General features: G+C 35.0%; 1 protein-coding gene across 1 annotated transcript; it reads left to right on the top strand.

Annotated features, from left to right (window-relative positions):
- Window positions 1-5,241: 5,241 nt before the first annotated feature.
- Window positions 5,242-23,643, top strand: hdac3 (histone deacetylase 3). The gene is made up of 15 exons (XM_048177045.1): window positions 5,242-5,436; window positions 9,393-9,475; window positions 9,562-9,704; window positions 10,647-10,728; window positions 12,879-12,935; window positions 13,059-13,114; window positions 13,739-13,872; window positions 15,239-15,319; window positions 15,967-16,040; window positions 16,112-16,176; window positions 16,300-16,389; window positions 18,604-18,662; window positions 19,978-20,057; window positions 21,815-21,972; window positions 23,176-23,643. Exons 1-15 carry the CDS (start codon window positions 5,382-5,384, stop codon window positions 23,243-23,245), a joined length of 1,287 nt encoding a protein of 428 aa, XP_048033002.1. The 5' UTR covers window positions 5,242-5,381; the 3' UTR covers window positions 23,246-23,643.
- The last annotated feature ends 175 nt before the right edge of the window (window positions 23,644-23,818 follow it).

Below are 23,818 nucleotides of genomic sequence, written 5' to 3'. Positions count from 1 at the left end.
AACCGAGACAGCAGAAAATTTCTTTGTTTATTTTACGAGCAATGTTTTGTTTTTATTGTGAGTGTACAAAAATAATAGGCCTATTTAACCATTCACAGATTCGAATGGTGTTACATTGACCATAAATGTCTGAGTATTTTAAGTTGTTTCCGCTTTTATAAGAAAATTCCAGTGAACGCGTCGGCGCCTCACTCACACACAACATCAGTTTTAGTAACTTGACATCACAGCCTGTAACTGTCAAAATAACATACATTCAACCAAATATGTAAAAAGTTATACTGCTCATTTTAAGTAGTCTGTGTAGGCTACAATAAAAGCGTTTAAATAATAAATATAGTTTTGCCTCCAAATCGTGAATATTGAAACATTTGGATTTGTGTCAAATTAGAGAGAACGCCGGTTTCTGTTTCAGTTCAGCTTTAAACTAATTCGTTTTGGCTTAACATTTATATATTATTTTTGTCATAACTAAAATAGCTATGTAGCTGTAATTTTGATCTTTAATGTTTGATCTTAAGAGATTCCCTCAATCTTTTAACCAAAGGGTTATTAACATTAGCCTATATTCAGCAGGCAATGTTAGGCTAAATAAAATAAATAAATAGAGATGAGCTATTGTTCGTTTTTAAAAATTTCTTACACTACGTATTTATTGTGATTTAATCTATTTATTCAAAATAGAATAAAATAAAAACTGTAGTTTTTTTTTTTTTTTTTTTTTTTTTTTTTTTTTATATAAATCTGCGCTTTTCATCCGCTCCTCTGTGTGGGTAGTGCAGTTTCACTATGCATTACAACAGTCTGTGTGCTGATTAACATTTCTGAAATAAATATTCTGTGAAATACGCGTTAGGTTGCACAGAAGAAAGCCGATTTATGACATCTACTGATATAGCGGCAGAGGACTGTTATTTTGTTGAACGAACTGGAGACGACGTCACTGGCTCAGATTTGATTGACCAATCGGCTGAAAGGGGCGTGTATGACCGCCCACATGTGGAAAACGAGTTTTGAAGTCGTGTTTCTGTTTTCTATCCGTGACCCGAAAAAACGAAAATCGAGTCAAAATCTCGTTTTTCCGTTTTTTTTTTTAACAAACGAAAAAACGGAAAACGACCGTTTTCTCGTTTCTGCGTATTTCATTTCAAATTGGAAAACAAACTATCAGAACGTACACGGACTGGTTTGTTGAAACATGTTTGTTTTCATGCCAAGAGTTCAAAAGATAACATCCATTCAATTTTTTTGAGAAAAAAAGGTCTGAAAATGTTTTTAATAGAAAAAAAAAAAAATACATTTATGATTGTGGCGGCGATCTGTAACCCACATACATGTTATTTTTATGTTTATTAGAGGCTGAATTCATATCAAATTCTGCCAAACTTCCCATACTACTACTATATAGGATGTCTACTTCATAAATTGTATGAAAATAATGGAAATATATGGTTCAGATCACTCAAACCATATATGGAAATGGAGGTGCCTTTATATGGTCAGTAATGGAGCTTGGTTGTCATCTAGTGAAAAAGTGTGGTACTGCGCCCAAACAAAATCTTACTGAAAGCTCATTTTTTGAGATATCAACCTGAAATTTGGAACACAACTTGTTCAGATTTTTGGCTTTGATTTCCTTGCAGCTTTAGAGTAAAACTTGTTTTGTAAAATATATATTTATATAAAATATAAAATATTTTTACATTTTACATTTTCATAAACTTAAACTTCTATAACTTTTGTTCTTTCACTTACATAAGTTATTTCACATCTACAATAATCTGCCAAATTTCATCTTTAAAACAATAGCCTTATGTCTATACTCCAAAGTATTCTTGAATTACAACCATTTAAGTTTGGATAGTGCATTTTCTTGTCTAAAAAAAAAAAAGTGGGAGATGACAGTTAAAGGGTTACATGATTTATACAAATTAATGGTCTTGGTCTTTATTTAACTATGAATACACACTAAGAAACGTGATATGCAACATGTATGCAAGTTTTCTTTTGGCCTCCCTGGGATCATACCAGCACCCAAAAGACAACATATGCTGGTCCACCAGCACACCAGCATCCCATGCTGGGCCCAGCTTGCAAAACATACCTTATGCTGGTGACCAGCAATGCTGGATTTCCATCTCCTTAGTGAAGACACTAGAAAACACCTACTGTAAATCTGAAGAAAAAGTACCTAAAGGATGAACCTAATGAACCTCAGTTCCAAGCATCATTTCTGGAGGGACAGGCACTGCTCATCACCTGCACAATACCATCCTGACAGTGAAGCATGTGGTGGAGCAGGGAATGTTCTCAGAACTTTCTGGCATGGTTTTCTCAAAGTTTAGAATGAACAAAGTTATCTGGTCATTAGTATTGTTCTCAAAACGTTAGCATAAAAACATTATACATTGTTCATGGAACTTTTTTGGAAGTGTTTTAGTTGGACCTTTCGTCTACTTGTTCAGAATGTTCAGAGAATATTCATAAGTGACATTCCCATAATGTAGGCAAAGTGATAAAATGGAATATTTTCTTAACGTTCACATAACATTTACAATTAGGGGCCAGGATAGGAGCCATATTTAGATTCTTGTGCACTAGCCAAATAGATTAAGCTTAATTGTTTTATTTTCTATTTCAAAACATTACGATTTAAAGAAATGTTATGATTATTGTTTAATACTTGGACTAACCTGTTCATGAATGCTACTCCTCCTTGACGCATCACTACGGCGCGAAAGTTTAAGTTAATAGCCAGCTAGAATTGTTTGGCTGGAATAGGGTGGAGAGCAACAGTTTCTTTAATCGCGTACTCAAGGTCATTGCACACTGAGTCCGAAATTCGCGTGCGAAACTTTCGCACGTTAAAAAATAAATTCGACCTCACGTTATGTCAATCACGTTTGCACACTGCCTCCGAAACTTTCGTCCGTCAAAAAAATATTCGGATCAGGTTCGATTTTCTGCGTTTTTCGCATCCGTGGCACGCATTTTGAGAGACGTTTTGACAATTCAGAGCCACCGTACGCGAACGCAAAAATCCAGAATGCCATCTGACAAGTTGATCCACGTCTTCTACAGCACAAAACAACAGCACTGAAAAAACAAACAATGTGAGGAATACAAAGAGACCGAATATAAAGACAGATTGTGCCAGTAGTAAAGCATCAAACAGAGCCACTGACATCCTGAAGTAAACTTTGAAACGCTCGGATAATCCCGCAGCTCCTTGATGAGGTGAATTCTCCTTTCTCTCTATGCAATCTCGGGATTGAATGGACCCAATATTTCCTCTTTCTTTTTCTCTTTTTAAGAAGAGAGGAGACAACTAATCGTGCTCACTGCTTGAAGACTTCATTTTGTATTGTTTTGCGATTTTTTTTTTTTTTCGCAACGCATTCATTAATACGCATCGGACTCAGTGTGCAAGGTCTCTGTGCGTGACGAATTTTTAGAATTGCGAATACGAAAAAACGCATGCGAAAATTTCGGACTTATGTGCGTGACGAATTTTTAGGATTGCGAATACGAAAAAACGCATGCGAAAATTTCGGACTCAGTGTGCAAAGGCCTTCAGTGTGCAAAGGCCTTCACACTTGTATTTCGCAATTTTGGAAGTTTCGTTTTGTATTTTTCTTTGGAAAGTAAACCGGAGCTTGTGATTAAACTACTTTTTTTTTCTTGTTACGACTGCATCTCCGTGCGCTAACTTCAAGGGGCTAAAGAAAGTTTTTTAAAGATTAGCCGTCACATTGAAAAAATGTTAGGCCAATTCACACTGCATCGTCAGACGCTGACCAATGTCGACAATCACCAGATTACAGTATGTCACTTCTCAGACATTCCACAACCTGACAAATGTCGATTCAACATGTTCAATCAGAGAAAAAAGAGCCAACCAATGCCTACAGACGCTGACAGCGGTACTTCAACAAAACCTGACTATCTGTTCATGCAAAAACTCCTTACCAGGGTAAGGCTACTGTACTCAGTATTGCCGTCTAATCAGCCAATATTATCTTAAATAGCCTGCATAATACTTCATTTTGTATAACATGAGATTTTGACCAAATGTATTCAATCTTGATTTTGGTAAAATGTTGCAACGTAATTTTTTTTGTGAAAAATTACCGTTTTGGACATATAAAGTAATAAAAAAAATAAATTAAAAAAATCCCTTAAAGTAACTAGAAATGAGTATGTAAAGCACATAACTTTTATAAAACATTCCGTGCGGAGCATGTCCCCGCCCCATGCAATGTTGTCACCTTTTATCCCCCTTACCTGTTTGCATCTGCTGTTGCCTTCTGTGGATGCAGTTTGAATTGGCCTTAAAACCTTTAAAAAAACTGGACGTTTTGAACATTCAGAGAAATAATGTTTTCTTAACTTAATGGGAATATAAGCAAAATGTTTTTAGAACCTATTTTTGGCAGCTGGGATCAGGGCCGTCCTTAGAGCAGAGAAAGGTAGTGACGATTTCAATCGAGGGGGGCCCACAGCAAAAACTGCACTGAGGCCCTGGACACCCTAACTCCGGCCCTGGCTGGCATCATGCTGTGAAGGTGTTTTTCAGAAGCAGGGACTGGGGGACTCATCAGGGTAAAACCTGGTCCAGAGTGCTCAGGACATCAGACTGGCCTAAAGGTTCACCTTACAACAGGACAATGATCCTGAGCACACAGCCAAAACGAAAGCTGAAAATGTCTGTCCACTGTCCCCATCCAACCTGACAAAGACTGAGAGGATCAGCTGAGAAGAAATCCCCACATCCAAATGTATTCAAATTATATTCAGTTTGAACACTGTTCAAGTTGATCACTGAAAGAGATTTTATTCGGTTCATGTAAAGATTGAACCGAAGTGTGAAAATCCTTAAAAAGCAAGTATTTCCACTGGCATCTGAGTGTGGACTCTTTTCATTTTGCTCGGAAGTCTCAACAGCAGCAATAAGAGACATTTTCAGGTTCAGCTGACACAAAAGTTTGAGAAGCCCTGATAGGGGCACAGTGAGTGACAGAAGTGAACGGTCAGCAAGGGTTAATCGGATCATTCTAGCCAGCCAAAACTCGACCTTTTGATCAGTAATAAATAATAATAATAATAATAATAATAATAATAATAATAAAAGTTTAAAAAAAAAATATTTTGCTATTACAACGAATTGAAATGTGTATTTGCTCTACTAGCTGTCAGGTGGCGCTGTGCTCCATAATCTCCTCATAGCAGCAGGAACCACGAAGAAGACTTAAGTGAGTCCTTCCGGTTCTATAATGAAGATGGCGACAGTGAGCTGCAGAAAGTAAATAAATAAATAATATAAAAAACTTTTTCTTTCATTGTGATAGAAACCACAAATTTTATTCAGACTCTGCGACGAAATGTCGAACCGAACGGCGTATTTCTACGACCCAGACGTGGGGAATTTTCACTATGGTAAGATTCATTTGTGTCTGTTAGCAGATGTGGCTAATCAATGATCACACTGCAAATGCTCACTGTTTACTTTTATAAGTGACAGACTTTTGGTTGATTTGATCTTAAACTGGTATGCCTAAGCATCAGGCTGTACTATACAGTAGGAACCAAAAGTCAAAATAATAATAAAAAAAAGCTTTTATTGTGCATTTCATCTAATTAACGTTAAATAGAATATAATATTCATTAACATAGACATGTTAGTGTTGCGCTGCAACACTAAAGCTGACATGAACATAACCTGGTGATCATGTTCAAATCATCATGATTTGAGAGTATATTCAAAAGAGCATCCTGAGCTTGAACTGAAATACATCTGTATGTCTGTATTCACAGTCACTGATAAATATAGTTATGGGCTTTTAGAAAAATATTAAGTTGAAATGCATTTTTTTCACATAAAATAAGAAAGATTGTATGTGATACACCTAATACTTCAGTGTTAAGATGAGTAATATTATTGAGCACATAGTTTTTAAACCGCTTTTAAACCTGTAGTGTCTTGTTGGACATGTAATATATTGTTTAGGCCTAGAAGAATCCATAACTGTGTGATCACATTTACCAACAATTAATCAAATCCGGTCAAACTTTATATTAGGTGTCTTTAACTTCTATGTACTAACATTTAAGTGAGTCATTTGATACAATGCACTAATTGTGTACATACATGTTTTACAGTGTACTTATATTTAAAAATCCCTGCATGTAATTACAGATGTAATTAATTTCTGTAATTGCATCTATAATTGGGCGAAATTTGGTTTTCAAGCATTAAAAAATAAAAGCTTACATTTTTTCTTTGGTACTATTTTCACAAGTAAAAGGTACATTTTTAAAACTCTTAGTAGAAAATCTATCTGATCACACTTGCAACACAGTTAGTCATTCTTTAAAAACCTGATCTCATGCTTTCATTACAGTTATACACATTTTCAGTCCACAAAAGCATTGTTTCAAACACAAGATTATTGTAATATGTAATGAGAACATTTGGTTTAATCACTGAAACACAACGTTATGATCTTATTTCAATTTAGTGCTTTTAACAATCAGTTCATTTATTAGTAAACAATGCAATATATGTTTCAAATCACCCTTGTTGCTGAAATAATTACCATAGCACAGGCTACAGATGGCACATTAGAAAATACACTTACCTAACTTACGTAACATAAAATACATAATGTTTGTAATAGCATCTATTTAGTGTGTTATCAAAATGTGTGATGAAGTATGACAAGGCCATAAGGATTTATGCTAGAACAGAGTGTGCTGGCAATACAGTAAATGTTCTCACTGTGCCATATGACTGTACCTTTATAAGGGTGAGTTACAGTAATGCAGCAGTCTCTACTATGGTAATCTGTTTACAGAATCGCATGGTATATGTACTGTAATGAAAAATGCTGTGTTTTATGTTATTGGTCTCACTTCTTCTGATGTGTCTCTGATCAATCGGATGTTATACAGTCATTGACTGTTTCCTCTCCCTTGTACTCTATCCTGCTCTGTGTTCACAAATTGCAAATCTCTGCTAATGTCACGCACACACTTTTAACATAGTGGTTATCATCTAAGATCATTCACTTATAATGTAAAAAGATTTCATTAAATTGTTTTTTTTTTGTTTTTTTTAATCCGTATTGGAAATTGCAAAGTAGAAACTATATCTATAGAACCTTTATCTATAGAAATCTATAGGCGTACTAAATGATTCGTTGATTAACTATTAAGATCAATTAGACAAATGTATTAAACTGAACGAAAAGAGATGTAAATGAAAAGTTTGATAGTAATAGCATTACGAAAGGCAGTTACTGTGCGTGAAACATTTATGTAAATGAAACAATTATTTTGTGTAATGAAAAGGGTACTTTGTGATTTTGTGTATTGTACTAACTGACACAATTGAAAACATGCTGAAATGTTTGAAACAACTGCACTTTTGATGATCTGTTGTGATATTAGTACAAAGAATTTTGAAAATATAACACTTGCTTGTCAAAATTGCGCCAAAACAATAAAAAAAAAACTGTTAAACCACTTTAAATTTGATCTTTTTTCTGTATATTAGAATGTCTTGTTTATATTTTATTTTTTTCTGAGAAAAATAATGTCGAACATACATTTTTACCACAACTTACAGAATACACCCACCAAAATGTCATTAAGTGTAACAAGTCAAATATAGTGATTTTCACAATAAAACAGCTTCACAGTGCAATAGGAAAATTAATAGACAGATTGTTTTGGATTTACAGCAGCGCTAAGAACAAAAAAAAAAAATATATAACTACTAAACCAACTAAAGTTGGTTTTTGATTGAATCACTTCTGTTGTAAAAATTGTTAATTATTACTTTAGGGGCCGCTTAAATGACACCTTTCCTACTGAAAACCGAATACCTTTAATGCATTATTGCTGTTCATTTTCGTGTTTAGTCTATAGGTTTGTGTGTTTGAGTGTGTATGTGCGCAGTACAATAGTTTATGTACAAAAATCTTTTCAGGCATATTTAGAAAAACAATTATTTGATGACATATTAATATATACTCATGTAAAGGATCACTGTGCAACCTGCAAATAATAATTAATTGTAATTTTAAATCTTTCTACTTTGCATATATACTTCAAACCACTAGGTTTTACCCATTTGTCAGCTAGAAGTTTTTGTAAAGAAGAGAAAATCATTTAAAGTATAATAATAATTTAGTATGATCACATATTCTTTTATATGTTTTAATAAGTACAGCTCAGAATAAGTATATTATTTAATTTTTACATAAATCTATCTGTGACAACAAATGACCATGGTTTGTTACTCTTAATGACATTTTGTTAAAAAGGGAGACCGTTTTGGTATTGTCATTGTTTCCATTATTGCAGTGTTTTCAGTATTAGTCTGTATTATAAATTAGTTTTAATAAAATTCCTTAGAAGATTTTTTGTATATAAACTAGTTACATCAAATTGATGATGTCACAGACTGTCGAATGACTATCGTTTTTTTATGATTTCAAAATGACTTCTTGATCCTATTACACTGAATGACCTCTAACAAACTGCATATTCAGGACAAAAGTCCCGTGGTTATTTCAATACTTAAGAAAAACATTAAGACATAGTCATTTTAATATATCATAGCCAACACCTATTTGAGCATGCCAAGAAAACAAATATATAATTTTTTAACTTGGTATTTTATGTTTATTTAAAGAAGTAATGGTGAAATAAAAAGTGTGGACCATTACATCGAATGACAATTTTGCAGTTTGGACCAGTTATTTCACCCATATTTTGAAATTCTATTTTAACAAAAGATATTTGAAACATTAAAGTAGACACTTGTCTTGCTTGTAATAGTGTAAAAGTTCATAAAGAGATTGTAAAACTAATCCATATGTATTGAGCGGTTTAGTCCCAATTTTCTAAAGAGACTTAATCACCTTATATGATGAACAGATTTAATTTAGGCTTTTATTCACATAAACATTCATCGACTCACACATTAGTTGTAGTAAACGGAAGCTCAAGCATGCTTGCTTGATGTGCGAGAACCAATGAGTTTCATTCTTGTGTCTTACGCAGCACGTTTGAGCTTCCGCAAGAACCAATGAGGTTCATTATCATATGTTACGCACCTCAATAGCAGCACAAATGTTTTGCAATACAACATCAACAGAGTTTTTTTTTTTTTTTTTTTGTAAGATACACCAAAAAGACAAGTGTAAAGAGAAATCATAATAGACAACCCCAGCTGGGCAACATCATTAGATATGAATGGGATATTAAGGGGCAGAACATAAGGTGAACTACAGAAAGGACTTTTTATTATTATTATTATTATTATTATTATTATTATTATAATTATTATTCTCACCTCTGTATTTTTTTTTTTTTTTACACTCCAGGAGCAGGACACCCAATGAAACCTCACCGACTGTCTCTCACACACAGTCTTGTGCTACATTATGGACTATACAAAAAGATGATGGTATGATCAGTCTGTTCAGCACTTCTTTAGTCCAATCACATTTCTCTGACAACATCAGATGCTCATAAGCAAAGCTCTCTGTACAGGTTTTCAAACCATACAAGGCATCCCAGCATGACATGTGCAGGTTCCACTCGGAAGATTACATCGACTTCCTGCAGAAGGTCAGTCCAAACAACATGCAGGGCTTCACCAAGAGTCTCAACGCCTTCAACGTAGGAGACGACTGGTAAGTTTTCTTTATATATGATTAAAATATTGGCTTAAGATTTTATGTTAAGTTTTAGGTTACAAACCAAATGTGTTTTAATGAGTGTGAGAGTAAGGAAGGGGGTTTTCACACCGGGCACGTTTGCTGCAGTCCGAGTCTGATCGTGATTGTTCCCAGTGCCCCCCGCAGCGTTGGTCTGGTTTCACACTCAATTTGATTCTGTCGAACCCTGGTACATTTGCATTCATCTTACGTCATCACAAACATGCACGGCATATGATAAGTACAGAACTTATGTTTTTTATTCCTTTTTCACATTTTTTCATGTGAACCGTGAACCGTGCCCTGTTTTGAACTAAACAGCCAGTGTGAATGCACCTTAAGTAGCAAATCTGCTTGTTATTATATATAGTAGGACTGGGACAATAAATCGATGCATCACAATTCGTGGACCGATTTCTGAGATTTTCAGTATGCATCGCGATTCTCTCTCCAATCAATTCCGAGCTTAGTTTTTAACAGCAGATGGAGCTCTAGGCTAGTTTTTAATCGCACACTGAAATGCTTATGAAGAAGAACGTGTGTGAATCCATGTAAGTGGTTAAATGTACTTGTACCTCAGAATGCTTTTATGATGTGAAATTAATGTAAACACAGCCCACTTGTAATTCACTTCAATCTTTTTGGACTTGAAGATTATTTTATGGAATATTCAAGTGGTGTTTATAAGGAATCTGAAGCAATCAAGCAGAGTACAGCTGTTTCTAAAGCACGCAGCTCCATCAGTTGTTAAAAGCTAAGCTCAGAATCGATTGGAGAGAGAATTGCGATGCATACTAAAAAAAATCTCAAAATCAATCCAGAATCACTTGGAGAATCACGATGCAGCCCTAATATATTGTTCTGCTTTTAAATGTGTAATTAAGACTTTTCTAATAATTTGTCCTTTTTTGTTTTTAGTCCTGTCTTTCCAGGTCTGTTTGAGTTTTGTTCGAGATACACAGGTGCCTCTTTGCAAGGAGCAACTCAGTTAAATCACAAGGTCAGATTGTGGAAATGTTCCTCTTACACGTGCATTGTACATTGGGAAACCTTTTTTTTTTTTTTAACCTGACATAAAAATTGTTAAATTCTATAAACAGCAACAGTTGCATAAGTTAAGGTAGGATCGGTCAGCTCAGCCAGCAATGTTTTAAAGGTGAAGGGTCTTAACTAACTGCCTGAGTACTGTACATCTCATGTTTTTCACTGTTACATTGTTCTGTACTGTTGCACGGCTTTGCCACAGGTTTCATATTCTTATCCTTAAAACAACTGATGCTAACAATTTGTCTGGAAAAAAAAATCTATAAGTTTACAAAAAAAAAATTGAAAATTGATTTCAGCTTACTGAAAATAAAACGTGATGTTCCAGGGTCCCCGTGGATTCTTAAAGTCTTTAAATTCAGTTTTATCAAATTTAAGGCCATACATAGTCTTAAATATCTTACATAATATAAGAAAAATCTTAATTATCATTTCACAAGGTCTTAAATTTTGGGGATGGGAATACAGGAATCACAATATGGCTGAATGTGTTTAATTATTAACTTCAAAACAGGCGATGATTTAATTAAATGTGAATGCTGCATGTTTCAAATGCTGTTGTCGTATAATGCCTATAAAGTGCTGATTAAAAGCACAGCGCTGCTTTGTGTTCATGGGTTATTTAGGTAACAGCTATATTTCTGCCTTTTCATAAGTGCCATATACTGGCAGAGAATGAATTTGCTAATGTGAAAATTGACCCATAATTTTATGCAGCATACACGTAATGTTATAAACGTTAACTGGTGAAGTGACGAAACTGCATTCTAAAGAATTCTAAACAATTAGAATAATAAGGTGTATATACACAGATGAGCCATTACAATATGACCACCCCCAGCCTAGAGCAATGAGCGTGCCTGGAAACCGAATTGTGCCACAGGTGCAGTTCACAGAGTAGTATACTATACATACACCACCTGAGGACCGGCTTTCGGTTAGTAGAGTGTTCGGTGTGAGAATGAGAAAAGCTGCCGAGTTATCAGAGTTTGATAAAGAGGAAATTGTGATGGCACGGCGCCCCATAACCGCATGGTTCACAGTGACCGCAAGGCCACAGTGTGACAAATCACCAGCAGCTACAACAGTGGTGACCAGGGCAATGTGCCACAGCACACAGCTCATTGCAGACTTCTGCATATGGGCCTGTGTAGCCGATGACCCAATTGGGTCCCCATGCTAATCGCACAATGATTTGAAGAAAGTGGTCTAATGAATCAAGATTCCAGATGCATCACGTTGAGGGCCAAGCGTAGATTCTCCACAGATACCAACAGAGGCCATGGCACCTGGATGCACTGTTGGGAGGACACAGGCCGGCAGCGGTTTTCTTGGGACACTTTAGGCCCCATTATCCCAATAGCACAATCCCTGACAGCTCTTAGGTATCTAAACATGGTTGAGGACCAAGTGCACCAGTTCATGGCAACTGTGTTACTTGCTGGTGATGGCCACACTGCCAGAATCATCAAGGAGTGTTTCGAGGAACATGATGGTAAATTTCTGTTAATGCCTTGGCCTAACATGAACCCAGTCAAACATTTGTGGTCTAACTTGGAAAAGCGGGTTCACGCTACTTCACCACCACTGTTTTGTGGGCTAAAGGAGATCCTACATGTTATTAGACAGGGGGGTCATAATGTAATGGCTCATATAAAAAAAAAAAAAAAAAAAAAAAAAATATATATATATATATATATATATATATGTGATCATTTATAATTTTGACTCATTAATTTTCTTAAAAATTGTTCTTTAAAAAAAAAGGCAAAAAGGTGAGGTTTTTCATTTGATAAAACGTTGTTTGTCAATACCTGTATTTGAACTGTAAAGTTGTTTGTTTTTACAGTCATTTTATGGTTTAGTATGTTAACATAGACATTGCTCTACCCTGCTTATATGGTATTAATTTTATTTGTGCAGGCCTTTAAAAGCCTTTAATTTGATTTCAAAACCCTGCAAATCTCCTGTATTCGAAATCTAAAATGAAAAGAGTATTTTTAACTCAGAAATAAAAAGAAGAAAACTTGAAACTTAATAGATATTGAACTCTTTGAATTCCTACATTGTTTTTGATGAAGACTAATTCAGTTGTTCATTGCATAGATATGTGACATTGCTATTAACTGGGCTGGAGGTTTACATCATGCAAAAAAGTTTGAGGTAAGCATATGATTTCTTTTCACAAGTTAATACAAAGGTGAATGGGGAAAAAAATACAATTACCTGCACTTTAGCAAGCACATCATGTGTGCACATCTACATAATTTTGTTTTCTATTTTCAGGCGTCAGGATTTTGCTACGTGAATGACATTGTCATCAGTATTCTCGAACTCCTGAAGTAAGTGAGATATGGAGAGGACATGACATCACACTAAATAACTAGACACTTGTGATATTTTGCATTTAATTTGATTATTTTTGCTGTTCACTTACATCTATCATTAATGCTTATTCTAAAATGCAGCATCATGAATGTATAAGTCAAACTTTTAATCACTCTAAGTTTTTTGTAATTAACCTTAAATAGTCTTGCAGGTGTGGCAAATAAATTAAAAATACAGATTTCCCATGTAGTTTCTCAATTAAAAATGTAATTTCTGCACTGCTCGGAGTATCAAATGAAACTGCAGCCTGCTTGTTTTGTACCAAATAGGGCAGACATAACAACATTGGCTCAACTAATGACATGAGTTTGGGGCAGCAGTACCTGTTTATTTGACCTGTGTTGGTGTCTGAATCCTGACAACAGTAATTGAATGATTGCAGTTGTTTTTTGGTGATGCTAGAGGTGTAGAAATGACACACTTTTAATATGATGTATTAAAAGTGTGTCAATGTAAAAGCTGCATCCTGAATGATAGAATTAGCTAAATGCTTTTTGACACAGTTTAGATGGAATATAGAATGGACATGTGGGCTACAACTTATCTATACATATCTTCACTGTTTCTGTCTCTGATAGGTATCATCCACGTGTGCTCTACATTGACATTGATATTCATCATGGTGATGGTGTACAGGAAGCATTTTATCTCACAGACAGGGTCATGACTGTATCCTTCCACAAATATGGGAACTACTTTTTCCCAGGAACCGGTATGATGTTCTTACTTTCTGATATAAGTTATCTATACAGTGTCATCCACATTGTTTTAGCCAGGGCTTAAAAACGGAAAAAAATCAATCGGTTCACTCCGAACAGAATCAGTATTTTAACAGTTTTGTTCATGTGTTCCTTCTCTAACCATTAGCGTTCCGAAAACGGTTCGATTAGAAAAAAATACTGGTTAATAACGTTATTTTAATTAATTAATTAATTTTTATTTAGTGTGCCTATACTTTATATTATTAATATGCATTAATATGCATGTGAATGCAACAGAACGCAAAGGCAAGCTCTTGAGAAAAATTTCGCATCTCGCTGCATTCCAGAGTTCAAGTTTGACATGCAAATTCGATATTGAAGATCGATACTGTACGTCATGGCGTGACCTGTTGGCTGATTTAAAAAAAAATATATATATTTTTTGCAGTAAAGTTGAGTAGATTGTATATTTTTACATTTTGAATGTATTACTATTTGTTATATGTTGAATTCATGTTTATAAAAAAGACGCTGCAGAGCATGACGTCATATCACGACCGTTGTAGTTTTGCATGCTTAAAGTCTAGTGTGCACTTACTGTCTCAGATGCGGCCATTTTAATAACTGACAAAACACAAACCTCAGACATTTGTTGGTGAGAAACCTTTTAACTGCATTGAGCTTGATTTTGGTAAAATGTTAATAATATGATGACACGAGGCAAGTGTGCCCATATCTGTCTGACCATACATAAAGCTACAATACTAACTTATTTAAAATATATATATATTTTTTTTATTTCCTGAACAGTAGCAGTTCTACACTAACCTGTAATTTTTGCTGATTTCAAAACACACACTACGCTGAATATTACCTGCCATTCATTTTCCCTTAAATGTAATGCTTTAACGGTTGGTGACAAAACTACTGTGATCCAACAACTAATGGCACACTGCCATTACGACTTACCTATGATGACTTGACAACTGAGCGTGGACATTTCAATCACGTTGAATGCGTCAACGTCAGATTTGCAATTCATGATTGGTTGACTGACAAATTAAAATATTAAACAGAATAATAAAATAACGTTATTAACCTGCTAATAGTAATTTCAAATAAACATTTCTGTTCAGAATGATTAAACTTGATTTCATTTTTGTTTGTTGCTGTTAATTTAATTCCATTTGTTTTTGTTTTCGTTTCTTAAACCGGTTCAGAGCCCTGGTTTTAGCTGTTAATAGCACATTCATATGGAAACATAAATTCATTTTTTAAAAAGCAGAAACTGAACAGCTTAATCTACACAAACACACAGACTGCTGTTGAAACACTGTAATAATAATAATGTACTATGTTTTTGTTGTATGTGTTAAGGTGATATGTATGAGGTGGGAGCTGAGAGCGGCCGCTACTACTGCCTCAATGTCCCACTGCGAGATGGCATTGATGACCAGAGTGAGTTGATTTATGGTCTAAAATTCATATTTGAATCATTAAACAATTAAACTTTCAAGTCTGAAAGAGCGTAGTTTCACTCAGATCATGTAGTTGTAATGGCAAAGCCATAGACTGTTTTACTGGGTGGTATAGGGACAAAAATATCATATAGTCAACCACATTAGATCTGTGAATAAATAAACTACTGTTTTGGGCAGATAAAGTAAAGAAATAAAGTAAAGAAAGCAGTAAAGAAAAAGGAGTCTTATGGCATACATGGGAGCTACTTCGTTGCTGTTTAAAAACATCCCAGGATGCACCTCATGGAGTAGGTTGAGAGAATGTGCAGAGGGTAAACTGAGAACCTCAACTTTGGTTCCAAAAAATTTCAGGGTATGTAAGTAGCTGTAGGAACTTAATCTATAACCATGACCTACACTCTCTGTGCAATGTAAACATTTTTCCACCCATTACATCAAGTATTTTATAAAAAAATCAAGAATATTTCAGAGTCCAACATTCTTGACTTCATAGCATAGTAAATGGGAATGTTGAATCTAATTGTACAAAAACAGACTCAACTTGTGGGTAAAACCTCTACCTAATATTTATTTTATGCAAACATACAGCAATGATTTAAGCAGTTTTTGCTTTTATATTCTCAGGCTATAGACAGCTGTTTCAGCCAGTTATCAAGCAAGTGGTGGACTTCTATCAGCCAACTTGTATCGTTCTTCAGGTGAGAGCTGATCTCTCAATCAATCATAATATTTTGTTGTATTTGTTGCTCATCTCTCTGTTTTTCTGCAGTGTGGAGCAGATTCTTTGGGATGTGATCGATTAGGATGCTTCAATCTCAGCATACGGGGCCATGGGTAAGAGAAGCCATACTTTCACATCATCATCTTCTCACAACTTTTCTTGAAATACAAACAGTATTTTGAAACCTTGAATGTAAAACTCTTTGATAATCTTATTTAAAACACTTGTATTTGTAGAGAATGTGTGGAGTTTGTGAAGAGCTTCAAAATTCCGCTGCTTGTGCTGGGTGGAGGAGGCTACACGGTGCGAAACGTTGCTAGATGTTGGTGCGTTCATTATTTCATCATTTTATCTCAATTTAGTATGAATCATCAAAAGAGAAAAAAAGTAAACTTTAAAGGGGTCATATTTTATTTTCTCTCTTTCTCTATCTCTCTGAGATAGTGCATATAATAGTGCCTTCTTTTGCTAATACATAAGCTCTGGGTTTGCTGTCAAGTCCAATAAAATTTTAAACTTCCTGTTTAATAGAGTTGGGTGAAATTAGTAATTTAGAAGATTTAGTAATTCAAAAATTAGTCATTTTTAATAAAATCTTTACCATGATATAAGTAATTTTCAATCACAGTAAGGAAAACTGTCACAATATAGATGCTACTTATTATAATTAAAGCCATACCCTATATTTCTTGATTTTGTTGCTTAAATGACTGCAAATTAAATTTGGAAAATGTTAAAGGGATAGTTCACCCAAAAATGAAAATTTGATGTTTATCTGCTTACCCCCAGGGTAAGCAGATGTTTACTCACACAGACTGATCGTTTCGTGTCTTAGGACATCAATGTGTCGAACTATCCCTTTAAACTCTCATCAGACTCTTTGACAGCCACCTATGTTTCACTTAAAACAACTGAATTGTATCTTAATTGATCTTTTCTGAGAATTGTTTACTCTCACTTACAACAATTTACAACAAAAACTTACAACCGACAATTATCTATAAATCCCTTAATTACATTTTAACACTCAAGCGTGTGTACAAGCATCAGACTTTTCACCTCCAACAATGGTCCTGTTTTCACCAATACTTCTTGATAATCACTTACTCTTGCTTTGAACAAAACCAACCAATATATAAATCTCTAACTAGAACAATACTAATATTTAAATCTCAGAATGGAACAATACTGACACATATTCACATTCAATTAAGCTCTTTTGGCCAGAAGCAATGGCTGAAAATTTCAGAGGCCAAAGTGTCGGTGCATACCTAGTTTTTAAAATAGTCTGCACTGAAACATGCCATTCCCAGCTGTTCTTTTCTAACTTTGGGGTTCTTCAGAAGAACATGTAGTTCATATCTCACCTCTATCAAGTCTCTGATCGTCAGGGAGATCATACACCAATCAGGCATAACATTATGACCACTGACAGGTGAATAACACTTATTAGCTCTTCATCACAGCATCTGTTAGTGGGTGGGATATATTAGGCATATATTTTGTCCTCAAAGTTGATGTCTTAGAAGCAGGAAAAATGGGCGTAACGATTTAAACGAGTTTGACAAGGGCAAAATTGTGATGGCTAGACGACTGAGTCAGAGCATCTCCAAAACTGCAGCTCTTGTGGGGTGTTCCCGGTCTGCAGTGGTCAGTATCTATCAAAAGTGGTCCAAGGAAGGAACAGTGGTGAACCAGCGACAGGGTCATGGGCGGCCAAGGCTCATTGATGCACGTGGGGAGCCCGTGTGGTCCGATCCAACAGATGAGCTTCTGTAGCTCAAACTGCTCAAGAAGTTAATGCTGGTTCAGATAGAAAGATGTCAGAATGACACAGTGCATCGCAGTTTGTTGCGTACGGGGCTGCATAGATGCGGACCGGTCAGGGTGCCCATGCTGACCCCTTCTATAGGCTAAAGTGGCTAGTATTTAGTGACCTCCCCTTATACTTGAGCAATAGCAGGAACCTGGCTTTCTTAAACCCAATTGGAATGGAAAAGTACTGGAAGGCCAAGAAAACTTTCAAAAGTTTCTCAGATTTTCTTCTTTGAGAAAATGGAAGAAGTCCAGGAGGTTACACTAAATACTGATTTTTGCTTAAAGAAGCCATTTTATTCTTAATTAATTTATTTATTTATTTATTTATTTAATTTTTGTGTATATATTTCCTGTATTTTCTGTTTGTATCATAATTAAGACCAAAAAATAAATATGGATGGTAAAACATTGCTAAAACAAAGCTGGTGGTGGCCTTTTGCACAGTACTGTATATACACACACACACACACACACACACACACACACACACACACACACACACACACACACACACACACACACACACACACACACACACACACACAAATTGACAATTGTTAAATTGATAGCCCTAGTTTTCAAAGTACATAAAGCTTTTTCTTTTTTTTTTTTAACTAAAAAAAAATATGACCCCTTTAATCTCTGGGTATATAATATCTTTGTTATCTTTGACTGTTCTCCTTCTGATATTTTCATTAATGCATCATAGCTTTCATTTTTAGGACATTTGAAACATCCTTGCTAGTTGAGGAGTCCATAAGTGATGAACTACCATATAGTGGTAAGACAACAACTGTGTCACATGAGGAAAAGACATCTAGAATGATTTCATGTTTCTGTTCTTCTGTTACATATTATCTAGTGGTTGTGTGAATAAGTGTCCTCTAGGTCAGGGGTTCTCGATCTTTTTGGGGCCAAGGACCCCTTATAGGATGGAACATTTTCCTAGGACCCCCTCATATTTATAACTAAGTGATTAAAAAAGTTAATGTGGGTGGTAGTAATGAACACAAATGGTTGTTTTATTGGTGCAAATGGCTCCGATCTGTAAATGTGGACTTTTTAATAATACAGCAGCACCATGTGAATTAGTCACATTTTATTACATTCAAAAATAATGTAAAATGCCAGTAAATAAAACGTGTTTACAAACATTATAAACATATATTTTAATCCCCCTTATGTTTATTTTATAGTAGCCTATATAATAAACATAAATTATAGTGGGATTCATTACAAACAACATTTATTTTACAGCCTAAACAAATTTATTTAAACTGAAACTGGATCCGGCATTGCTAAACTAATATTTATTATGTCAATAATGCTTTGTACTTCATTCGCGTCCCAATATCCACATTAAAGAGCATCCTTCACATGTGCAAAAATGTGTTTGAGTAACACCAATGCGACGGTAAGGTGGTGTTCACACTGACCAATGCTGTCTACAAATTAAGCCGAATAACTTTCTATTTTTGGCTGACTGCATTTTTAGTTTGATGAATAGACTGTGATGTTCAGTTAGCAACACTAACTGATATGTTGTGTGTGGATCATTTAGATTGTTTTCCTTCTAGCAGTGGAAACAACATATTTATGAGCATACAGATGCAAGACGATATTCAGAACTGTAAAGGGTGTATTTTTTTGTGTACATTCAAAATAACAACAAAACGTTTTGCTTTTGTAAAATAAAGAAAACAAACCAGATACACCTTTTACCGTCTAAGGCTCTCTGGCTCCATGAACTCTTTTCTGGAGCGCATCACAAAAATGAACCGAAACTCAGTGTTTACTTGCCTCACAGACATGAGAATTATGTCTATAAAAACCTTTATGTGTCTTAAGTTTTGCTATGTTAAATGCATTAAATAAGTCACTATGGAATATAAGTCGCAGCGTGTTCCAGATGATAAAAAACGTGACCTATAATCTGTAAAATACAATTTAGCAAATTATTTCACGGACCCTCTGGCTATTGGTCTCGGACCCCACTTTGAGAACCCATGATCTAGGTTACAATGCACTGTTGATGATGTTGTTGATGATGATGTTTTTAAAATGTTTTCTCATGTCTGTATTTGTCCTCTACACAGAATACTTTGAATATTTTGCTCCAGACTTCACACTTCATCCAGATGTCAGCACAAGAATAGAAAACCAAAATTCCAGACAAGTATGCATTTTCCTTACATATATTGTTTGTTTGTGTCTACAAACCATGTGTGTAACAATACATTGTTATATCGAGACATTGCGATATAAAATGCAACAATATGTATCAGTGATGTAAACGATGAATTGCGATTATACAGTTAGTTTTATCCAAGACTCAGCTTACTGTATTTATAAAGTATAATTCACCCAAATATGTAAATTCTGTCTTGTACTCACCCTCATGTCATTTAAAGCCTATAAGATTTTTGTTCATCTTCCAAACACAAATGACAATTTTTTTTTAGATTGTTGTCCCTCCATTTAAAGTCCATTCCCCTAAAACTTAAAAGATCCCAAAAATGTCATAGGCATTGTAAAAATAATTAATCGAGTGGTCTAATCCAAATCCAAGTCTTCTAAAGAGACAAGATGTTTACTGTAGTAAACATGGGCGTTTAATATTATGTGTGTGTGCGTGACACACGAAAATGACATGAGGGTGAGTAAATGAAGAGATAATTCAGTGTTTCCCATATGATTTTGTTAAACTCTGGTGAATGAACCTCAGTCCCTGTAGGCACTTGCTCCCCTCATAAAGCCACGCACACACTTAATGATTGTAAGGGTGATTATGAATGTAAATTGATACTTATGACTGTCGTGCTAAAACGCGTCCAGTCAGAGCCAGTTGCGTTCAATCTGCGCTTACAGTCGGTGTTCAAATTCCATGTTTAAGTATATAAATCTGCTTCAGTCGCAGGAAACAATCGCTGTGTATGTTGAGCACAGTCTTAGAATGTTTTAGCTAGTCGTTAAATGTATGCCCGGCTTAAGAAAATCTTGTACATTTAATTCATCTGGTGCACTTTGAGAGTTCAAAATTAAGAGCTCTAACCCATATTCAGTGTGCAAGTTGAACAAAGAAAAAGGTAGTGCATTGACTTGTACCTGAACTTTAAAGGGGATTCAGCCCTTATTTAGTTGTGATATAGTGTCTCAGTCTACATTAAGGCGGACATACTCTGTGCGAGTTTGGACACTCGGGAGGCCATGAGCCATTGCACACGTTACGAGTCAGTTAACCTGATAACCAGCTGGTACCTGGTACGACTGTACTGCACTGCCAGCCAGTTGCAATTGCTGTAATCGTCAACTATGCAAATGTGAAAATAATGAGTAAGTGGTGCCCTGTACGTTCCCAAATGTACGCTAAACTCAGCACATGCACAAATGGAGTTCATAGCGCACTTCTCTTTGCACAGCGCAAATAGACAGTCTTTTGCGATTTGATAAGGACACAAAGCCTTATTACGCTTTTGAGTTTAGTTTGTTTGACAATGTGCAAAATACAACATTAAAGACCTTTTATGTTATTATGAGAAGTTTAAATATATTTTCGGGCCGGGTCTAGTTCATGAATGGGGAGCACTGAAATCTATTTGTGGCAGTCAATGTTGATATTGTGGCTGGCCTCCACAAATAAATCAATGTATGTAAAAAAATATAAATTTTTGGATGAACTAATAAAGTTTGGGAATATAGCCATTTTGACAGTGAAATGCTTTGAACTGTAGGTGTTTTACATCAATCTGGCATTTGAATATTTTCTAGGACATGTTTTAAATTAAAATTGTAGTTTGTCAAAATGTAACATTTCTGATTTCATATACAAAAGTATTTATTAAGGTTAGAGCATTTGTTTAAATGTTTCGCTGGTGTTCAGGATGCCGTCTTCAGCAGTGCGGACATTAACCAGTACTTGACCTCTTTTTGTAGTATTTGGAGCAGATTCGTCAAACTGTGTTTGAGAACTTGAAGATGTTGAATCATGCACCAAGTGTTCAGATCCATGACGTTCCCTCTGATTTGCTGAGCTATGAGCGACCGGATGAGGCTGATCCTGATGAAAGAGGATCAGAAGAGAACTTCTCTAGGTGATTATAAGGCTGTAACTAGTGACTAACACTAATGTTCTAAAGTCTCAAGGTTTTTTTTTTTGTTTTAACAATGTAAAAGTCTTTATTTTCAGTTGATAAATTTAATGAATAATAAAATCAGTTTAAAAACATATAAAAATAATATATAATTATAATATAAAATAATATATAATAATAAATATATATATATATATATATACATATATATTACTACCTATATAAAAAATGTTATTACATTATGTTAGACAATTTAATGCAGCAACAAAAACAACTGGTCAGAACAAAAAAAGATGCCATGTTTTTAGACCTTGAATAATGCAAAATTTATATTAAAAAATAAATAAATAAAAATACAAGATACTAATGTTTTAACTTCAGAAGTTTTCAGAAATCAGTATTTGGTGGAATAACCCTGATTTTCCAATCACAGCTTTCATGTACATGCTCTCTGCCAGTCAGTCACAGTGCTGTTGGGTGACTTTATGCCACTCCTGGCGCAAAAATTCAAGCAGCTCGGCTTTGTTTGATGGTTTGAGAACTTCAGTCTTCCTCTTGATCACATTCCAGAGGTTTTCAGCGGGGTTCAGGTATGGAGTTTGAGCTGGCCATGACAGGGTCTTGATCTGGTGGTCCTCCAGAAGGAATCTTCCTGATTCCTCCAGTTTTCAGCCTTGCCTAACACCTGGTCCTCTAATGGTTAGACAGGGACCTGGAGAGGCCTACAACCCACAGTAGTCTCACACCCACTGTAAAATTTGGTGGATGATTGGTGATGATCTGGGCGTCCTTCTGTAGGGCTGGAATCAGGCATAAAGTGGCATAAAGTCACCCAACAGCAATGTGACCGACTGGTAGAGTGCATGCCAATATGCATGAAAGCTGTGAATGGAAATCAGGGTTGTTCCACCAAATATTGATTTCTGAACTCTTCAGAAGTTAAAAATAAATTTAAATAGAAAAATAAAAATAAATGCTCTAAATGACATTGTTTTTCAAATTTACAAGAAACGTCAGTAGTTTATAAAATAAAACATGTTCATTTTACAAAAACACATACATAATAAATCCAAAGAAACTGCTCATTTTGCAGTGGTCTCTTTCATTTTTCCAGAAGAGAATAACAATAACAAATGTCAGATGCTTGACTGCATATTAAATATCCTGGCAATATCCTAACCAACTATGTCTGTTTTCTCACAGGCCTGAAGCTGCAAATGAATTTTATGATGGTGACCATGATAATGATAAAGAAAGTGATGTGGAGATCTGACGAAGAATGGATCTGACATGGGTCTTTAGCTGCGATGGTGTCCATTCCTTGCCATATCTATAGTACTTGACTGCATTGTGATGAGTGTGTAAAGGCCAATTTGAATAGTTTTTCATTATGTGCACTGTAACTGTGTTTTTGGCCCTTGTGTAGAACTTTTTTTGTCACAACAGTATTTCATTTTTATCAAAGTTTAGCTATAAAAGGGAAATTCACACTGAGTCCTGTGTACTACAGATACTGCATTTGTTTTGAAAAGGATCAGAAATCATGTGATGAATGATTGCATTGTATTGTATGCCTAATATCCAAGTGGTTATGATTAACTGAATATTTTTGCCTTGGCTTTTTCATAATTTGTTTATAGAATGTTTCTGTAATAAATCTGTTGGAAAAGAGCCTTTCTAACTTCTTAAACTACTATCCAAACAGTCAGACCTGAAGAACTGTCCGTAAGTGTGCTGGATCCTCCTCAATGCCATTAGTTCATTTGTTTTTTATGTAGTTGTTTCATGTTTTTATTGTATTATCTCATAGTTACAGTATTTTGTCATTAAAAAAACACCTCAGAGA

The sequence above is a fragment of the Megalobrama amblycephala genome, linkage group LG23 (assembly GCF_018812025.1).
Source record: "Megalobrama amblycephala isolate DHTTF-2021 linkage group LG23, ASM1881202v1, whole genome shotgun sequence".
NCBI classification, from domain to species: Eukaryota; Metazoa; Chordata; class Actinopteri; order Cypriniformes; family Xenocyprididae; genus Megalobrama; species Megalobrama amblycephala.
The sequence above is the reverse complement of the archived record's forward strand: the minus strand, read 5'-3'. Positions and strand labels throughout refer to the sequence as shown.

What these genes read in the sequence shown, in the direction of transcription:
- hdac3 (XM_048177045.1), top strand. Translation starts at nt 5,382, where the DNA reads ATGTCGAACCGAACGGCGTATTTCTACGACCCAGACGTGGGGAATTTT. An exon ending in CTACTTTTTCCCAGGAACCG is followed by an intron (nt 13,873 to 15,238) that starts GTATGATGTTCT and finishes GTATGTGTTAAG; the next exon opens with GTGATATGTATGAGGTGGGA. An exon ending in AGATGGCATTGATGACCAGA is followed by an intron (nt 15,320 to 15,966) that starts GTGAGTTGATTT and finishes TTATATTCTCAG; the next exon opens with GCTATAGACAGCTGTTTCAG.